The sequence below is a fragment of the Equus asinus genome, chromosome 2 (genome assembly GCF_041296235.1).
Source record: "Equus asinus isolate D_3611 breed Donkey chromosome 2, EquAss-T2T_v2, whole genome shotgun sequence".
Lineage (NCBI taxonomy): Eukaryota > Metazoa > Chordata > Mammalia > Perissodactyla > Equidae > Equus > Equus asinus.
Window position 1 is genome coordinate 177,609,268 of NC_091791.1, and position 21,123 is coordinate 177,630,390.

Sequence of the window (21,123 nt, forward strand, 5' to 3'; positions counted from 1 at the left end):
AAAAAAAAAAAAATTACCTCTGCATGGTAAAATCTAGAGAACTACTTTTGAAGAATACTCTTAAATAATAACCAACTGTGTTAAAAAATATATATGGGTAGATGCTTGTCACTTGGTCTTTAGGACATGAAATGGATGCACTATGTGTTATGTTTTGTTTTGTTTTGTTTTCCTGGGGGGAGTTTTTTCACATTAAATAATGCAGTCTAAATTAAAAATAATTACTCCTGAGTAACAATAGCCATACACAGAGACACTTGGCCTGGCTGGGAACCGGACTGGGGGACTCCCTTTGGAGCATTGTGTCTTTGAGTATGGTATTGTCTTTTCCAAATAAAGGACTGGCTAGAGATCCTGAAGACTTAGACAAAGGCAGCCATACTCTATTATCTGAGATGTAGTCTCAGGCCATATATTCATCCAACATTATTTATTGAGCACCTGTTATTCTTGAGCAAGACAGTATTCCTGGTCTTAAGGTTGTATGACCGCCAAAATGGGACCAAATGCATTCTCAGGGCCGTGGAGTTCCCTGCCGGTCCAGAGGAAGCAGCTGACACTTTTAGGAGTTTAATTTTTGCCTGAACTCTCAAATTTCTTTTTCTCTACCCAACACGGACATACTTTTCCTTAGTGCCTCTTTAACCTCACCTAAGTAGCTGCAGTGCTGTGCCATTATGATAAAAATGATATAAAATAAGCAAATTTCAATGAGCTAGTAATTTAAATACCAACTTAAGGGATAACTTTGAAACTTAATCATCATTTATAATACTGTTTTGGTAAAGGAGTATGTTCTGAGTACTGGAACAACCAAATTAAAAAAAATTTTTTTTAATACAACCTGCTTTTAAATTGGTAATTTCCATATTACTCTCTTAAAAATTGCATAAAGTGTGACTTTTGTTTGGCTGGCTAATTCCTTAGTGTTTTTGGCCACTGACTTTGTTATTTAAAAATCATGGTCCAGGCATGAAACACAAAAGTCACGCAATTCCATTTAGACCTTTTTTGTTGAGGTTGGCAGTTAATATTGATTTCTCATGTTTTGCAATGTAATTTAGCATAGAGATACCTCTCATTTTGATGAAACTTTCCCCTTCGATATACTTGATTAGTAAAAATAATAATGTAATAAGTAATAAGACTGAACACCTATTGGTGAGCACCTGTCTGTGTGCTAGACTTGTGTCTTACATATATCATCTCTTTTAAGCCTTACAACAGCCCTATGACCTGACTTATCATTTCCTTTTTACAGATGAAGGAAATGAGGCTACAGCTCATGGTCACATGGCTCCTTAGTGCTAGAGCTAGAATTTGTCTCTGAGGCTTGGGCTTTTAATCACCGAAGTCAACTAAAAATACATAATCAGAGGAAGAAATTATGAAGGCATAGATACATTCTAAAACGTCGTCCTCCATGCAGCATGCATTCCTTCATTTATTCAACAGCTGCATCTCTGAATGCTTACTCTGCAGATCACTGCTAAGTGCTGCAGGCATCTTAGGGAGTCAGCCACTTTCTATTGATTTATTCCCTCCTTGTGCTTACAAGCTGGTGAGAGAAACAAATTAATCACATAATCACAATAGTGTTTATTTACAAGTTGAGATAAAGGCTTAAAGGAACAATAGCATAGTTTTATGAGAGCTCATGAGAAAAGAATCTGACTTAAGTGGGGATGTGGAAGAAGTGACGCTTGGTCTGATGTCTTCCTGATGAAGAAGAGTCAACTTGTCAAAGAAGTGTTGTAGGTAGGAAGCTTTCTAGGAAGAGGAAATAGCATGGGCAAAGGCCCTGAGTCAGGAGGAACACAGTGTGTTCAAAAGCTGAAAGGAGGACACCGTGGCTGGGTGCAGCCAAGGAAGCGAGAGTGGCGTGAAAGAGGTCTTTTTATGTCTGTCCTTGGAGGGGTTTGGGTTTTTAACCTAGAAGCAGCAGGAAGCTAGTAAAGGACTTTAAACAGAGAAGTAGCAGCGTCAGATTTGCAATTTGTAAGGTTGCTCTGGTGGCAATGTGGAGAACAAACAGGAGGAGAGGGGATGTCAGTTTAAAATAATATTCAATGAATCAGAGAAAACGATGGTGGGGAAGTCCGAACGTAGACTCTGGGTCAGATGCCTCTGTTCAAGGCCTAACTCGGCCCTGAGCTGAAAGGCCTTGTGCGAGTTATGCTCAGGCTCCACTTATGTAAAACAGGGACAGTGGCATAGACCCCAGAAGAAAGTTATTGTGAGGATTAAATGAAAAAGTAATAGTAGTAACCAACCACCCCATTTATAGATGAGGAACCTGTGGCTTATAAAAGTTAAATGAGGCTTTTCATCCTAATCGCTTATCTGGATGTTGTGAAGTGAGAATGAGGGGAGTAGGAGATACAGGCAAGGTGAAGGAGTGAAGGGGGGAACATCACAAAAACAAAACGAACAAATGAACAAAAAGCCTGATGTAAGGTCCTGGAGAGACCTGATCTTGGGATAACCCGGTTGAAAGGACACAAGGCCCAGCAGCCACATGAGGTCCAGCTTCAGTTTGCTCACTCAGTTCCTCCTCCAGGAGAATGGCGATCTGGGGATATAACGACCCTTCCCTTTTCCATTTCCTACCTTCATCTCCGAAGGGGCTGGGTGAGGCCAGGCTGTCTTTCAGCCTGGTAGGCAAAATAGGATTCCCAAACAAGTCATCAGTCAAAAGTCTCCCCATTTGTTGTGTGATATCAGAAACCGCATTAGTAATGAGACAATAACCTTAATCACGTCATTAAAGATTAAAATTAAAAATACTTACTAGTAATGCTATTTTTTAGCATAGGGGACTTTCAAATCAATTTGGCCTGCCTCCAGTGATAAATAACGGAGGGGGCTCTTGGTATCTAAGATACACTAATGGCGGGGGAGGGGTGCATGCGGAGGAGGACCTGGGGGCTAAGATGAGAAAGTTTGACTCAATTTTCTCCAAGATTACCTGTGTTTACCTTCAAAGGGTGGGGACAAACAGAAGCTGGTCTTGAACTGTTCTGTCATGTATTTGCACATTCAGTAGTTCACCTTCCTGGATTTGTGAATACTTATTTAACATGACAGACTTAGTATAATAAATTATTTGACTAAAAATATTTATTAAGCATCTACTGTGACTAGCCACTGTGGTAGGTGTTGGAGTGATAGTGATAACTAAAATAGACATTTGTGGAGAGTTTACTGTTACATTACTTTGTTCCCAGAAATTTTATTACTTAAGGCATCACTTAAGAAATGCTTATTAATGCTATTTTTAAAACAGAAAGTTAAGGGGCCGACCCAATGGTGCAGCGGTTAAGTTCCCACGATCTGCTTCAGCAGCCTTGGGTTCACCAGTTTGGATCCCAGGTGTGGACCCACTTGTCAAATCATGCTGTGGCAGGTGTCCCATATATAGAATAGAGGAAGGTGGGCACGGATGTTAACTCAGGGCCAGTCTTCCCCAGCAAAAAGGGCAGGATTGGCAGCAGGTGTTAGCTCACAGCTAATGTTCCTCAAAAAAAAAATAATAATAATAATTAAAAAAATAAAATAATAAAAATAAAAATATAGAAAGTTAAGGCAAGAATGGATATTTTTGGCTTGACCTTGACCATTTCTATCAAGGCTCTATCCACCAGATCAAAGAAAGATCCTTAAATATTTAAGAACAGGAGACTATATAAAGCAATACGATGATTGATTAATACGCCTCTCTGTATGTCAAACCAGATGCCATTGAGACCGAAGCATTTTTGACCGTTATAGTGGCCTCTGCTGAGATTTCATTTGAACGGCAGTTGAGTGTAATTGATGTTATGTTTACTGAACCCCTTGCCATTGTCTGTTTCAGGGCCGGCTTGATTCTCTAACGGAAGTGGATGACTCAGGACAGTTAACTATCAAATGCTCTCAAAATTACTTGTCTCTGGATTGTGGTATTACTGCTTTTGAACTGTCTGACTACAGTCCAAGTGAAGATTTGCTCGGCGGCCTGGGTGACATGACCTCTAGCCAGGTCAAAACCAAACCCTTTGACTCTTGGAGCTACAGTGAGATGGAACAGGAGTTCCCCGAGCTTATCCGAAGTGTTGGGTTACTGACGGTGGCTGCTGACCCCGTCCCTTCCAACTGCAGCGAAGCAGTTAGTGGGGAGGCGGCTCAAGTGTCTCTTCCAGCAGAGGACAAAGGTGGACGTGAGGAAGACAATACTTCCACATTTGAGGAGCAGCCAGGCTTGCCGCCAGCGACGTCACCTTCCCAGGAAGCTCTGACAAATGCCATTCAGCCCTCTTCTGAGGCTGCGAAGCAAGAATCCAATTCCTCCTCTCAGCTTGGGGCAAAGAACCAACAGCCTCTTCCTTGTGACAATGCCACCCCGAAGCGATCCATCAGAGATTGCTTTAATTATAACGAGGACTCTCCCACGCAGCCCACGTTGCCCAAGAGAGGGCTTTTCCTTAAAGAGGAAACCTTTAAGAATAATCTGAAAGACCCCCATGGAAAGAAGAGGATGGTTGATCTCAAGCCCGAGATGAGCAGAAGCACCCCTTCCCTGGTGGACCCTCCAGACAGATCCAAGCTCTGCCTGGTGCTGCAGTCCTCCTACCCCAACAGCCCTTCTGCTGCCAGCCAGTCCTACGAATGTTTGCACAAGATGGGGCATGGGAACCTTGAAAACACAGTCAAAAGTCACATTAAGGAAATCTCTTCCAGCCTGGGAAGGCTTAACGACTGCCATAAAGAGGAACCTAGACTGAAAAAGCCACACATGACCCCAGAAGAGGTGCCTCCGTGCCAAACGCCTAAACGCGGCACCGGTTCAGGCAAGCAAGCCGAAGACATAAAGAGCTCAGTAGTGCCGAATGGAATTCCTGCAGGTTCTTCCCAGGCCAGAGAGGGGCCAGAAACAGATTCCACTTCCTCATCCTCCCTTGAGCCGTGTCATCAGAGAAGTTGGAATGCCAAATTGCCAGTGCAGTCAGAAACATCCAACTCACCACCTTTTACTCAAAGCAGCGAATCCTCTGTTGGCTCAGACAACATCAGTTCTCCTGTACCCCTTCTTTCAAATCACAAAAGCAAAAAAAGTTACTCCTCCTCCCCAAGTCATGTCACCCGGAATGGTCAGGTCGTGGAGGCCTGGTATGGCTCTGACGAATACCTGGCACTGCCCTCTCATCTTAAACAGACGGAAGTATTAGCTTTAAAGTTGGAAAACCTAACAAAGCTTATGCCTCAGAAACCCAGAGGAGAAACCCTTCAGAATATTGATGACTGGGAACTGTCTGAAATGAATTCAGATTCTGAGATCTATCCCACGTACCAGGTCAAGAAGAAGCATTCGAGGCTAGGCAGGGTGTCTCCGAGCTCGTCCAGTGACATAGCGTCTTCACTCGGGGAGAGCATTGAATCTGGGCCCCTGAGTGACGTGCTTTCTGACGAGGAGTTGTGTATGCCTCTCTCTGGCACGAAAAAATACATTGATGAGAAGTCAGAGAGAGCTTCCTCTTCTGAGAAAAATGAGAGCCACTCTGCTACAAAATCTGCTTTAATTCAGAAACTGATGCAAGATATTCAACACCAAGACAACTATGAAGCCATATGGGAAAAAATAGAGGTAAGCTGATCTTTTCTTAACCTGAATGATTTCTTACCTGATTTTTGGAATGAATACTGCGAAAAGGTCAACTCCTCCCCACCCCATTATAAAATGTGTTGCTACTTTTGATAAACTTACCTGATTTCCCAAAGAAAGAAAAGAGAGAGCACAATGGTCACTGCACTGTGACAGAGTGCATCACTAGGAACTGTCCTTGTCACTGCGTTAGCCTGATGGGTCCCTGTCTGGTCGAGAATTCTCTCTTGATCCTGCTCCAGCCTAACACGGCTCTGATGAATGGTGATGCCCTTGGATGGAGAACAAAATAAAGTAGAACAGTAGCTGTGCACACAGCAGTACCTCAGGAATGCATGAATGCAATATTCCAGTTACCCTCAGTGCTTTCTGATTTGTTTGTTCTAATCCCAGAATAGCTGCCACACCTCCAGTGTTAACTTCCTATAGATATAGACCAAGTGTTTCTAACTTTTTGAGAATCTCTGTTTTTCCTCAATCTTCCTCCTCTTTGAGGAGGAGCTACCTATACTTTGTACTGTTCATGGGCTCTGAGATGGGGAGTTGATATTTTGGGTAAATCTGTACTTTTAGAACGAATTATTAGATATGATGAAATCTTTGAGGATGGATGTCAAATTTCTTAGGACTGAGCTCCATCATATAAGCTATGATTTAAGACACTGGACAAAAGTATAGTACGTATGGACAGAATAACCTGGAAGAAGAAGATGAAGGTACATAAAACAAAGAGGGAAAAGTAAACGGCAATATATAATAATAATAACATATGTTAATAATTGCTTTTACTAAGTATTTGTGCATCTGGACCTCACAACAATCCTCATATTACCCCATTTTATGGATGAGGAGGCTGTGAGAGAGACCAGGCAGTCTGCTCTAGAACTTGTCCGACTAGTGAAGTGCCCCCACGCCTCTCCTTAAAGAAGTGATCAGATGTACTGCATGTAAATGCTCTAGCTCTGTAGAGAAGAGAAATAACGGCAGTGGAGCTAGGATTTACCTGGGAAGCTCTTGTGAAATGTCAAGCCTTCAGTGGGGCTTTGAAGGCTATGCCAGGATGTAGACAGATAGAGAGAAGGAAGGTGGGTATTTCAGGCAGGAGGGCCACAAACTAAAACGCAAAGGTGGGGATTGGGGATGAGCACAATATGGGAGTGCACCGAGAGTTGTCCAGACTAGAAGGTCTGTGATCAGAGAGCAATGACAGTTTCTAGACATATAATAGACCTGGTTGCTGCATGGCCTTGAAGGCCCGACCAAGGCAATTAGAATTTGTCCACCTGGCATCCATGGAGTCTTCTCAGAAAGTGGCTGAGAGTAGTAATACAACCCATAATTACTAATGCTTCTTGAGGTCTTGTTTTGTGCTTGGCTCTGTGCTAAGAGCTTTACGTGCCTTATTTTACTTAAGTCCTGGCAAGCAGGAATGTTTTAGATGAAGAAGCTAAGGCAGAACATGATTAGGAAACTTACTCGGGGCATCACAGCTAGTAAGTGCAGAGCCAGAATTTGAACCCGGAGCCAGCATCCTTAAAGCAGTGTAGGCCATAGGCTCCAAAGCCTTTCTGGAAGGTTTAATTGACAGTAATGACAAAGATGGTCTTAGGAGCCATGGTGGTGACCAGATCCTTTGGCAGCCAATCTAAGGGACTGCTGTGATGTGGGATGGGCGAGGACAGGGTGGCTGTTGAAGAAGTGAATGGGATCTGGAAAACTGATTCGGGGCCTTGCTCAGTCATTAAAACCTGGAGTGGCCAACAGCTAGTCATGCTCCATTCTGGCCTTGTTTCTTCTTTTATAAATAGACAGATTTTAAGCAGATGATGGCTAAGACACCAGCTTCCAATGAGAGCATGCTTTATTTCTGTAATTCTACAAAGCTGAAGCCACCTTTCCAGCCTTTGGGGACTGGTGTATCTTTAACGGAAGGAAACATTTGGATGGGTAGCTGGCTTGAGGTGGAGGTGAGGCAGATAATTCTTTAAAAAATATTCATTGATATTGAGTGTCTGATGAAACTTTTAAGAGAAATTGTCATGTAGGCAGTTGGAAATACTGTCCTGGAGTTAGGATATGAGGTGAAGGCTAAAAGAAGATCAAGGCCCTTCCTCCATCCAGACTCCTTTCGCTGCTTCAGGTAAGGGCAGCTGCCAACCCCCCAGGTCCATTGACCTTGGATATCACACTCTAGCTTTGACCTCCTCCATACGGTGACCCAGAGGACCTATTCTACCTGCAAAATACAACATAATAAGGGGTATTATTAAACATCTTCCTTGTACCAGGCATCTACTAGGCGCTTTACCCACCGCAATTCTCTCATAGCATTATGACCTCCTATGATTACGACAGTTGTTGTTCTCATAACAACCCTCCAAGGTAGGTTTTATTATCCTAAATTGACCACTTCTCTTCCCCTCCAGTGCTCACCATCATCTTAGCCACCATCACCTCCTGCTTAGATGACCGCAGCAGCCTCCTAACTGGTCTCTCTTCTTTCATCCTGCTCCCACTACAGTCTGTTCCCAACAAAGCAGGCCAAGTGATCCTTTTGAAACACCTGAGGTCATGTCACCCCTCCGCTCAAAACCGTGCAACAGCTCCCATCACATTCAGACGCCTGACACGGACCAGTCCTCTGATTTCCTCTCTGACCTCATTTCCAGCTGCTCTTCCCCATGCTTACTTCTCTCCATTCCCACTGGAAGCTGGCATGCCCCTGCCTTTAGGACCTTTGTCAGTTCCCTCTGTCTGTACCCTCTCCATCAGAGGCCCTCATTTCTAATTCCTTTACCTCTTCTGAGTCCTTGCTCAAATGTTAACTTCTCAGGGAAGCCTACCTTGACTATCTACTAAAAGGTGTAAGCTGACCTCTTTTTCTTTTTTTCCTACTGCTCTCACCATATTCTGTCATTTTATATAATGCTTTTATTTAGTATGTTTGTTATTTTTGGTTTGTCTCACCTTGCTAGAATGGGAGCTCTGTGAGGGCAGGAATATTTATCTGTTTAGTTTGCTAATGAATCTCATGTACCTAGAACAGTGCCTGGTACGTAGTAGGTGCTCAATAAAGACTACTGAATGAATGACTCCCCATTTTAGAGTGGGGGAAGTAGAGTTCAGAGAGATGAAATCACTTTTCCTAAGCTGCACAGCTAATGAGCCACAGAGCCAGGCTTCAAGCCCATCTGCTTTGCTCCTCCCACTGGATAATGTCTTGAGAACAGATGAATTCCCTGAGAAAAGGAGGATGGATGGAGAAGAGAAAAGGGTGATAACTGAGATCCAAGTTGTAGCCCAGTTATGAAGCAGGAATATGGACGAGGCCGTGAAGGGACCAAGAGGCTTCTCGGATGTTAAGTAAGTGAAGGGAGAAGAGATGTTCAGTAAGATGGGCATTAGCTTCGTTCTTTGCAAAAGGGAGATCAAGAAGAATAAGGACAAAGAAAAGAAATGAACTTTAGATTTGTTTGAAAGAGTCAATGAGGACCTTAGAGAGAAATGGACTTAATGAAAGAGTGGAGGTAGATGCTTGATCATAGGTGATTAAGAAGTGACAGAGAGGGCTGGCCCGGTAGCGCACCGGTTAAGTGCGCACGTTGTGCTTCGGCAGCCCAGGGTTCCCTGGTTCAGATCCCAAGTGCGGATGTGGCATGGCTTGGCACGCCATGCTGTGGTAGGCGTCCCACATATAAAGTAGAGGGAGATGGGCACGGATGTTAGCTCAGGGCCAGTCTTCTTCAGAAAAAAGAGGAGGATTGGCAGCAGTTAGCTCAGGGCTAATATTCCTCAAAAAGAAGAAAAAGAAGTGACAGAGAATCATTCCTAATAGCTCAACGAATTGGGTTGTGAAAGCGACATGAGAAAAGGGACAATAGTTGAAAGTAGAGTCAAATAAAAGTTTCTTTAAAAAAAAGTAAAGCTGAAAATAAACTCAAAATGGATCAAAGACCTAAAGATTAGGCCTGAAACAATAAGTCTTCCAGAAGAGAATATAGGCAGTACACTCTTTGACATCAGTTTCAAAAGAATCTTTTCAGACACTATAACTCCTCAGATGAGGGAAACAATAGAAAGAATAAACAAATGGGACTTCATCAGACTAAAGAGTTTCTTCAAGGCAAGGGAAAACAGGATTGAAACAAAAAAACAGCCTACTAATTGGGAAAAAATATTTACAAGCTACTTATCCGACAAAGAATTAATCTCCATAATATACAAAGAACTCACACAGCTTAACAACAAAAAAACAAACAACCCGATCAAAAAATGGGCAGAGGACATGAACAGATATTTCTCCAAAGAAGATATAAGTATGGCCAATAGACACATGAAAAGATGTTCATCATCACTAATCATCAGGGAAATGCAAATCAAAACTACACTAAGATATCACTTTACACCCGTTAGATTGGCAAAAATATCCAAAACCAAAAGTGGCAAATGTTGGAGAGGTTGTGGAGGAAAAAGGAACCCTCATACACTGTTGGTGGGAATGCAAACTAGTGCAGCCACTATGGAAAACAGTATGGAGATTTCTCAAAAAGTTAAAAATAGAAATACCCTATGACCCAGCTATCCCACTACTGGGTATCTATCCTAAGAACCTGAAATCAGCAATCCCAAGAATCCCATGCACCCCTATGTTCATCGCAGCATTATTTACAATAGCCAAGACGTGGAACCAACCTAAATACCCTGAAACTGATGACTGGATAAAGAAGATATGGTATATATACACAATGGAATACTACTCAACCATAAAAAAGGACCAAATTGTTCCATTCACATCAACATGGATGGATCTTGAGGGTATTATGTTAAGCGAAATAAGCCAGATAGAGAAAGACGAACTCTATATGACCCCACTTACAGGTGGAAGTTAACATATAGACAAGGAGAACCCATCGGTGATTACCAGGGAACAGGGGGGGTGAGGGGAGGGCACAAAGGGTGAAGTGGTGTACCCACAACATTACTAACAACAATGTACAACTGAAATCTCACAAGGTTGTAATCTATCATAAACTTAATAAAAAAAAATTAAAGCTGATTTGAAGGCAGAAATAAAAGACTCAGTAGCAAGAGAGCTTGAGGTGGCTAGAGAGAGTGTATAAATGTGGCACATGCTGAGATAAGAACTGAGTGTGTGTGGAACTTGTGGGAAGAGTACTGGCCTGATATAAAAAGTTATAAAATACTGAAGAATACGTCCTGCTTCTGAGTCCACCTCTACCAAATAGAGAGTGGTGTGTTTCCTCCTCCCATCACAAGGCATACAGCCATTAACCTGTGAGGGATTCTACAGAGCTGTGACGGAACCCCTGGGAAAACAGCTGCATGATGAGCACCTTCGATGCCTTGTAGGTTCCTGTCATTCCCACTCCTGATAGTAGGAATGGTTTTGTTAATGGGAAAGATTTCTTTTTAATGTGTATTTTTAAAATTTTATTGAGGTCATAATAGTTTATAACATTGTGAAATTTCAGTTGTACATTATTACTTGTCTGTCACCATATATGTGTGCCCCTCTACCCCTTAGGCCCACCTCCCCACCTCCTTCCCCTCTGGTAACCTCTAATCTATTCTCTTTGTCCATGTGTTTGTTATCTTCCACATATGAGTGAAGTCATATGGTGTTTGTCTTTCTCTGCCTGGCTTACGTCCCTTAACATAATACCCTCAAGGTCCATCCACGTTGTTGCAAATGGGACAATTTTGTCTTTTTCTATGGCTGAGAAGTGTTCCATTCTATATATATATACACCACATCTTCTTTATCCATTCATCAGTCCGTGGGCACTTAGGTTGCTTCTATGTCTTGGCTATTGTGAATAATACTGCATTGAACATAGGGGTGCATGAGTCTCTTTGAATGGTTGATTTTAAGTTCTTTGGATAAATACCCAGTAGTGGGATAGCTATTTTTAATTTTTTTGAGAAATCTCCATACTATTTTCCATAGTGGCTGCAACAGTTTGCAATCCCACCAGCAGGGTATGAGGATTCTCTTTTCTCCACATCCTCTGCAACGTTTGTTATTTTTTTGTGTTGGTAATTACAGCCATTCTAACAGTTGTAAGGTGATATTTCATTGTAGTTTTGATTTGCATTTCCCTGATGATTAGTGATGTTGAACATCTTCTCATGTGCCTGTTGGCCATCTGTATATCTTCTTTGGAAAAATGTCTGTTCATATCCTCTGCCCATTTTTTGATTGGGTTGTTTGTTTTTTGTTGTTGAATTGTATAAGTTCTTTATGTATTGTAGAGATTAACGCCTTGTCAGATACATGATTTGCAAATATTTTCTCCCATTTAGGGGGTTGTCTTCTCATTTTGTTCCTGGTTTCCTATGCCTTGCAGAAGCTCTTTAGTCTGATGAAGTCTCATTTGTTTATTTATTTTTTTGCTTCCCTTGCCAGAATAGACAGTGTATTCAAAAAGATCCTTCTAAGACCAATGTCAGAGTGTACGACCTACATTTTCTTCTAAGAATTTTACGGTTTCACATTTTACCTTCAAGTCTTTAATCCATTTTGAGTTAATTTTTGTGTTTGATGAAAGATAATGGTCTGCTTTCATTCTTTTGCATGTGGCTGTCCAGTTTTCCCAACACCATTTATTGAAGAGACTTTCCTTTCTCCAGTGTATGTTCTTAGCTTCTTTGTTGAACATTAGCTGTCCGCAGATGTGTGGTTTTATTTCTGGGCTTTCAGTTCTGTTCCATTGATCTATGTGTCTGTTTTTGTACCAGTACCATGCTGTTTTGATTACTATAGCTTTGTAGTTTATTTTGAAGTCAGGGATTGTGATGGTTCTGGCTTTGTTCTTCTTTTTCAGGACTGCTTTAGCTATTTGGGGTCTTTTGTCACTCCATATGAATTTTAGGATTCTTTGTTTTGTTTTCATGAAGAATGTCTTTGGGATTCTGATTGGGATTGCATTGAATCTGTAGATTGCTTTAGGTAGTGTGGACATTTTAACTATGTTTATTCTTCTAATCCACGTGCATGGAATATCTTTCCATTTATTTATGTCATCATCAATTTCTTTCAATAATGTTTTATATTTTTAATTGTATAGGTCTTTCACCTTCTTAGTTAAATTTATTCCTAGATATCTTATTCTTTTTGTTGCAATTGTAAACGAGATTGTATTCTTGAGTTCTCTTTCTGGTACTTCATTATGAGAGTACAGAAATGCAATTGATTTTTGTAAGTTGATTTTTTACCCTGCAACTTCACTGTAGTTGTTGATTATTTCTAGTGGTTTTTCAATGGATTCTTTAAAGTTTTCTATGTATATGAAACCACGTCATCTGCAAACAGTGAGAATTTCACTTCTTCACTGCCAATTTGGACACCTTTTATTTCTTTTTCTTGCCTAATTGCTCTGGCCAAAACTTCCAGTACTATGTTGATTGAGAGTGGCAAGAGTGGGCACCCTTGTCTTGTTCCTGTTCTTAGAGGGATGGCTTTCAGTTTTTCCCCATTGAGGATGATGTTAGCTGTGGGTTTGTCATATATGGCCTTTATTATAATGAGATACTTTCTTTCTATACCTATTTTATTGAGAGTCTTTATCATAAATGGATGTTGGAGCTTGTCAAATGCTTTCTTTACATCTGTTGAGATGATCATGTGGTTTTTATTCTTCATTTTTTTAATGTGGTGTATTACATTGGTCGATTTGTGGATGTTGAACCATCCCTGCATCCCTGGTATAAATCCTGCTTGATCATGGTGTGTGATCCTTTTAACATATTGCTGTATTTGGTTTGCTGATATTTTGCTGAGGATTTTTGCATCTATGTTCATCAGTGATACTGGACTGTAATTTTGCTTCTTTGTGTTGTCCTTGTCTGGCTTTGGGAGCAGGATGGTACTGCCTTGTAAAATGTGTTAGGAATATGGAGGATGTTGAAAATGTGTTAGGAAGAAGTTCTGTCGTCTTCAATTTTTTGGAATAGTTTGAGAAGGATAGCTGTTAAATCTTCTTTGAATGTTTGGTAGAATTCTCCAGAGAAGCTGTCTGGTCCTGGACTTTTATTTTTTGGGAGGTTTTTGGTTACTGCTTCAATCTCTTTGCTTGAGACTGGTCTATTCAGATTTTCTATTTCTTCTTGATTCAGTTTTTGGAGGTTGTATGAGTCTAAGAATTTATCCATTTTTTCTGGATTGTCCAATTTGTTAGCATATAGTTTTCCATAGTATTCTCTTATAATCCTTTGTATGTCTGTGGTATCCATTGTAATTTCTCCACTTTCATTTCCAGTTTTATTTGTTTGAGTCTTCTCTCTTTTTTTCTTAGTGAGTCTGGCTGAGGGTTTGTCAATTTTGTTCATATTCTCTAAGAACCAGCTCTTAGTTTCATTGATCCATTTTCCTGTTTTTTTGGTTTCAATTTCATTTATTTCTGCGCTAATTTTTATTGTTTCTCTCCTTCTGCTGACTTTGTTTGTTCTTTTTCTAGTTCTACTAGGTGTAGTTTAAGATATCTTATTTGAGGGACTGAGTGGTTAGGTTCACATGCTCCGCTTCGGCAGCCCAGGGTTTCGCGGGTTTGAATCCTGGGCACAGTCATGGCACTGCTCATCAGGCCATGCTGAGGCAGCATCCCACATGCCACAACTAGAAGGACCTACAACTAAAATATGCAACTATGTACTTGGGGGATTTGGGGGGGAAAAATAAGAAGATTGGCAACAGTTTTTAGCTCAGGTGTCAATCTTTAAAAAAAAAAAGAGCATCAAGTTAAAAATTAGAGGAGAGCCTTTAAATTGAATAAATGAGACATTCAAGGGACATCATTCAAAGTTGAAAAATGAAAGTGTATTCTTCACGTAAATTTTTTAAAAAAAAGGTTTCTTATTTGACACATCAATGATACCACACTGCTAGTGGCAGTCATTAAAGAAATATGTTGTCCTAAATTTTCTATTCTTTTCTTTTCCTTTTTTTCATTGTGGTAAAAAATACACAACATAATATTTGCTGTCTTAACCATTTTTAAGTGTACAGTTCAGTAAAGTGTATTCACATAGTTGTGAAACAGATCTCCAGAACTTTTTCATCTTGCGAATCTGAAAATTTATGCCCATTAAACAAGAACCACCCTTTCTCCCCTCTGCTCCAGCCCCTGGTAACCACCATTCTGCTTTCTGTTTCTGTGAATTTGACTACTGTAGATACCTCATGTAAGTGGAATTGTGCAGTATTCGTCTTTTTGTGGCTGGCTTATTTCACTTAGCATAATGTCCTTAAGGTTCATCCATGTTGTGGCATATGACAGAATTTCTTTCCTTTTAAGGCTAATAATATTCCACGGTATATTTATACCACATAATGTTCATTCGTTCGTCTACAGATGGATATTTGGCTTGCTCCCACCTCTTGGGTACTGTGAATAGTGCTGCTACGAATATGGGTGTGCAAATATCTCTTCAAGACCCTACTTTCAATTCTTTGGGGTATCTACCCAGAAAGGGGATTGCTGGATCATATGGTAGTTCTATTTCTAATTTTTTGAGGAATCTCCATACCATTTTTCATAGGGATTGCTTCATTTTACAATCCCACCAACAGTGCACAAGAGTTCCAATTTCTCTACATTCTCACCAACATTTGTGATTTTCTGCTTTTTTTTTGATGATAGCCATCCTAATGGGTGTGAGAGGATATCACGTTGTGGTTTTGATTTGCATTCCTCTGATGATTAGCCATGTTCAGCATCTTTGCATATGCTTGTCGGCTGTTTGCATATCTTCTTTGAAGAAGTATCTATTCATGTCCTTTGCCCATTTTTTAGTTGGGTTACTAGAACTTTTGTTAATGAGTTGTAGGAGTTCTTTATATAGTCTGGGTATCAACCCCTTATTATATACATGATTTGCAAATATTTTCTCCCACTTCATTTTCCATTTCCATATTTTCGCTGGTGATTGGATCCTTTGATGCAAAATAGTTTTTAAGAATGGTGTAGTCCCGTTTGTCTGCTTTTGCTTTTGTTTCTTGTGCTTTTGATGTTGTATCCAGGAAATCATTGCCAAGTCCAATGTCATGAAGATTTTCCTCTATGTTTTCTTCTAGAAGATTTATAGTTTTAGGTCTTAGATTTTACTTTTATTTTAGCTCAGTGCAATTACCTCTCATGTTTTAAGGATCTCACCGCAGGCTTTCATGTAAGATAGGACACAACTTCAAGGCTAGAGCCAGGTCATCTTCTGGGATTTGTCTCTTAAAAAAAAACTTGGGAGTCACTCTTTTTAAAAAGTCCTGTTTGACCATTATTTAATTGATTTGAGATTTGAATGAGTTGTATTTGAAACACAGCTATATCTTTCTTTATTCAACCCCAGAGGAACTTATAATCAAGGGCTGTTACAAATTCAGTTCTCTCTTGCTTTTGATGTTTCTTTATACCAACCATGTACCAGTTTTCCTAGTGTTGGTGGAATGATAGTCTGCTCTTAGGTGTTGATAATGATCTCTTAAGAGCATCCTGTCAGATAGGAGATATTTTAGAGTCACTAGATTCCACCCTTCTTCACTGGCATTTCATTTCATATGCACCTTTCCCTATGCTAATCTTTACCTTCACAGTTGCTAGTCTTCCTCTTGTCTCTGAATTCTTTCTCTTCCTTAACATCTTCTTTCCTATTCCATTTTCTTTTCTTTTCTTCTGGACTATATAGTTTTCACACTCCAGCCCCCATCTTCCTTTTTAATTTCCTTCCCCAAGAGTATCTTCTACTTTCTCTCTTTAATGTTGTCCTAGAGATTCTCAGATTCCAAATATGAGAGCACATTAAGTTGGCTCTCCATCATCATTCAACCCTTTATCTTTTCACGGCATTTCTTAGTCTTAGAAATATGTATCCAGAGAGTTGAGGACTTGTTTAGATGCTAGAATAAAGAAAACAAGAACTATTTTAAATATCAAGGAAAAAGCCAGATTCTTAAATAATTGGGCAGGCTCAGCATTGTAATTAAAATTGGAAGATTCAGGAGTACTAAAGGATCACAAATTGAACATGAGTTGATAGTGCAGATGATTATTTAACAAGAGGTATAATAACAGAATGCTGTAGGGACTCTGAATATTCTTCTTTATTTATACTATACAAAATCTAAAATTTTGTTTTAGATTCTGGACTTAGAATTTGAGAAAGCTGTGACAACATACTTCAAGGCTCTGTGCTTATTATATAAGATAATAATTGATAAGTGCCAAGTAGAAAGTCATACAATGGGAGAGCAGAGGAAGGAAGATAAAAGCAAGTGTAGCTAGACCAAGTATCACAGAAGAGGGACTACTTAAGCTGGGCCTTAGATGATGAGTAGAATTTAGATAGCAGAGATGAGGAGGTGGAATGTTAGTAATAGAAGCTTTGGCCAAGATGGAGGGCAAAAATATGCAGGGTCTATCTGGGAGCTAATAAAGAGAGATGCTTGCTATTTGGAGTATATGCTAAATCCTATAAACAAAGAAACCCCAAAATGCAATAAGAGAGAAGTCTTTTTCTCTCTTACATAACAAGAGGAAGGCAGACAGTCCAGGGAAGATAGAGGTCATCTAGGGATCCAGGGACCTTCTCCTTGTTACTCTTCCATGGCTCACCAATGCTATGTCTGCATCCCAGCTCACCAGGAGCAGGGAGTGGAGAGCAGCCAGCTTTCTTTTTACAGATATGACTTGGAAGTTGTACATGTCACCTCTGTTCACATTCCATTGGCCTTGACTTTGTCATGTGGCATCACTTAACTGTACTGGAGTTTAGAAAGTGAGCCTCTAGGGCATGAACATTGGAAGAGATATGTCTCTTAAACCAGCTACTGATAAGAGTTTGTTGAAGGGAAGGGGAATATAAAGTTAGAAAGAAAGAATAGGGCCAATGCTGCCAACACCAGCTAGGCAGCGAGGTGAAGGAGCAGACAGAATTAATAGACAGAACACAATCTATATGTTCAATGGGACAGGGGATCATCAGCCTCAAGGACTGAGGTGAGGTCCCTCTGATCACCACATATTTATTTGTGGGTAAAGAATCACAAGCATGTACAATATCAGGAACTCATGCCTGCAGGGACGCACAAGCCAAAGCCCAAAGGTTCTATTCTTCATCCCCCTGAAGCACCCCAGCCCTATCCCAGGTCATTCCCTTGGGGAATATCTTAAGAACGATCAGCAAGGTGTGCAGGCGGCGTTCTGTTCCTGGAAGGGCCCGGCGTTCCTAAGCCTCTTGCTTTTGTGCTCGATAACATACTCCCCTCCAGCCGTGGATTCCAAAGCACAGGCAATCTGGTATAATAATTATGAGAGTCAGCAGATCACATATCTCCCAGCCACCCGTTTAGAATTTATTTTTCCTAGGCTTAAAGCCTAGCAAGGATGCTGCTATGATCTCCTGCAGCATTTCCCCCTTTTTGTTTTTGTAAGACGAGGTAGGTGGTCCAGGCAGCTTCTCTCTTAGTCAGTTCTTGGAAGGTTTTTCTCGTGCATCTGAGGACTAAGCAGAAAATAATGAAAAATATATGTCCTGATATAACAGTTCCAATAAGGCTACTGCCAATGGTTTTTATCCAATCAGTAGGAAACATCTTTGATAAGCTGGTATGTATACCATCAAATAGTTCAGATTCAAGTAGCAATGATAATTTAGCATCTTGCATATGTTTTACTTTAGCTTGCAATAAATCTGTATCCAATGTGAGATTGTCCTTGAGGTGGCCCTTTAAATGCCACCTTCTAGTGCTCCAGCCGTGCTCGCTATTATTATAAGGATGTGGTGTGATACAGAGCTCAGTAACATTCCAATCACCTTGCAGTCTGATTAGCTTTTTTAAGTTATGTACTTCATCTCCCACTATTAATACAGCATTTTGCGGATCCACTAGCCGTTCATTGATTCCCAGATCAATTTTTATCTGACTGTTCCATGCTTCACAGGCATTTTTATGCCACTGTTGAACAAAGGTAGTGGTTTGAATTGTTTGATGCAGTGCCACCCCAGCAATGGTGGCAGTGGATGCCATTGCTATAATGCCTAATATAGCAGCAATCAATAATCCTATGAATCTTTTTGATCTTTTTAAGATTTTCTGGATTATTTGTAATAAGACGTGGGCATCAGGATATCCTTCCCATGGTCTATTTTGATTTACTGGAAGCCAAACGCCCAAACGTCGCCTCAATAGCATATATGAGTGAGAATCATTGTATAAGGAGCTATTGAGACAAGTGTATAATTTGCAATCTTTACAATCCACAGTTTTAGCTGTTTCATTAATAGATACCATACCTATGGCCAATACATATATCTCAGACTCAGGCTTTGAGGTAAAAAGTCCAATTGGCGGATGTGTTGAAAGACAATTTTGTGTTCTCATAATTTCCACCCCCAATTCTGAATTGCCTTAGACTGAAGGCTAGTTTCCATAAGTCAGTCTGTGGTCTACCCATATTAAATTGAGGTTGTGGAGGAGAAAATCCTTCCCTGCGCCATAAAATGGGATATTCGCTATGTGTTGTAACAGTAGTGTGATTATACCCTGAAATTTGCCATCTTAACTTTTTATAGGGATTGCAGGCGGAGTCTGTATGAGAGCAATTTGAGACTGCATACCCCTTGGGTGACCAGTCCCATACTGTTCCATAGGAACCATTAATCAAAATTACCCCCTCCGTCCCGTGACAAACATCCCAATGTATTTGATCAATTTTATCCACCCATAGTCTTCAGCTAGCACACAATGGACGATTTGGAGCTGTAAGATTGTTTGGGGGGCAATAGAATAGTGAAAACTGTAGTCCGATAACATATGTAATCGTGCTTTGCTATGATTTCTATTGAGCATGTAAGTAGGTAGCCAAGCCTGTGTAGTAAAATTTAAACAGCCTATTCCCCTTCCTATGCAAATAGGCCAAGGGTGGAAACCAAAATCAGTTATTTCATATGGGGTACTTCTTCCTTTTCAAATATAGGTAGACAGACATCCTCGGGCCCCAAGACCCGGGATGAATCATTAACATATACAGGGACAGAATTTTCTCCCCAGTTTAGTTTTATAATCTCAAAGTTTATAGAAAACCTGTATTCCAGAGCGGCAGAGTCCTTTCCATGAATTTCTCTGAAGATGAAACATATTTGCAAAAACATCAAAGTAAAACAGCAACTGTCTGCAAATAACAAAACATTCAAAAATGGTAATTGACAAAGGCATTTGACCATCTCTGTGATATACAACATTTTGAGATAATAACCAGAATTATGGCTGACAATCAGAACAGATCAGATAATTTTGAAAATATTTATATCAATAAATCATTTACATAATACCTTTTAAGAAAGTTTATCATTATTTATTTGATAATGCTTTTCATGTAATTTAACATACAAAATAAGCTTTATTAGTTTAGCATTTTTCTTATAGAAAGACAGCAAATTTCTGTGAGAAGCCCCGGGGCCCTCTGAAAATCCCCAGGGAAACCGTCCCTCCTCTTCCAGGTCAAAAGAAAGCTTTTATTCAGGACTTGAATATTTATGTGTGGGGGGAAGCTTGTCAGAAATGTTAAAAGCTTTAAAACATTTGTTCAGATCGGAAACAAAGTTCACTGCGAAATCATGTTTAGGTATCTATTCAAAGTGACAACAGAAGTAGTCAAGGGGAAACAGAGTTAAAACAGTAAAGAAAAAGCCTTCTTATAATCTTTTTATTGAGAGCAGGTTAAAAGTTTAGGAAAATTATCTTTTAAGAAAGAGGAAACCAAGTTTTAATTTTGTACCAGTTTACTTTTGACGTATAAGGTTATTTACTTAATTGGATTTACTTTAATCCTGGCCAACGTGACCATACATAAATCTCTTTAGGGCTTTACTTTTACAAACCTTTGGTTACGTTTTTACATTCAGAATTTGTCCCAGCACTTTAGTACAAATTTATCTTTCTCAACTCAAGAAACAAAAATATTTCCATTCTTTATATCTTTTTATTGGAAACATATATTTTACTTTCCTTGTATATAGATCTTTTAGAAATATACGTTTTCTCATAGAAAATTCCTCAGCATACATAAAACATATTTATTAATAAATCTAAGCACTTTTCAGTCTCTTTGATATAAGAAACTAAAGGCAGACAAATATATGCTTAGTTGTTAACCTTTAATATTTTATCTTATGTGGAAATGACCTAGATACCCAATAAACTGTTATTATGTAACTTAACTTAGTAAAGTTATAAAGTTTGTTTCCAAAAAGATTTTGAAAGCTGTTTTTTTTTTAAGTATCCAGACTATAAAACATAATTATTGTACTTAAAACTTTTATCCAGTTTTAACAATTACTTTTAAAAACTTCGTGCCATTACAGCAGTTAACTATCATCCTCAGTTGTTTTAAGTACATATATCCTAATATAATTATTATACAGATAATCATTGTTAAAAAGTTTTTCCAAAAACTTTTATTTTTTTTACA

General features: G+C 39.7%; 1 protein-coding gene across 7 annotated transcripts in view; it reads left to right on the forward strand.

Moving 5' to 3' along the window:
- Nucleotides 1–21,123, forward strand: part of AKAP6 (A-kinase anchoring protein 6) — a 458,830-nt gene that overhangs the window by 195,665 nt on the left and 242,042 nt on the right. For all 7 annotated transcript variants that reach the window (XM_070504219.1, XM_014857147.3, XM_070504220.1 and 4 more), the window contains one exon: nt 3,857–5,623. In XM_070504219.1, the coding sequence (XP_070360320.1) occupies nt 3,857–5,623 (1,767 nt within the window). The remainder of the gene's footprint in view (nt 1–3,856; nt 5,624–21,123) is intronic.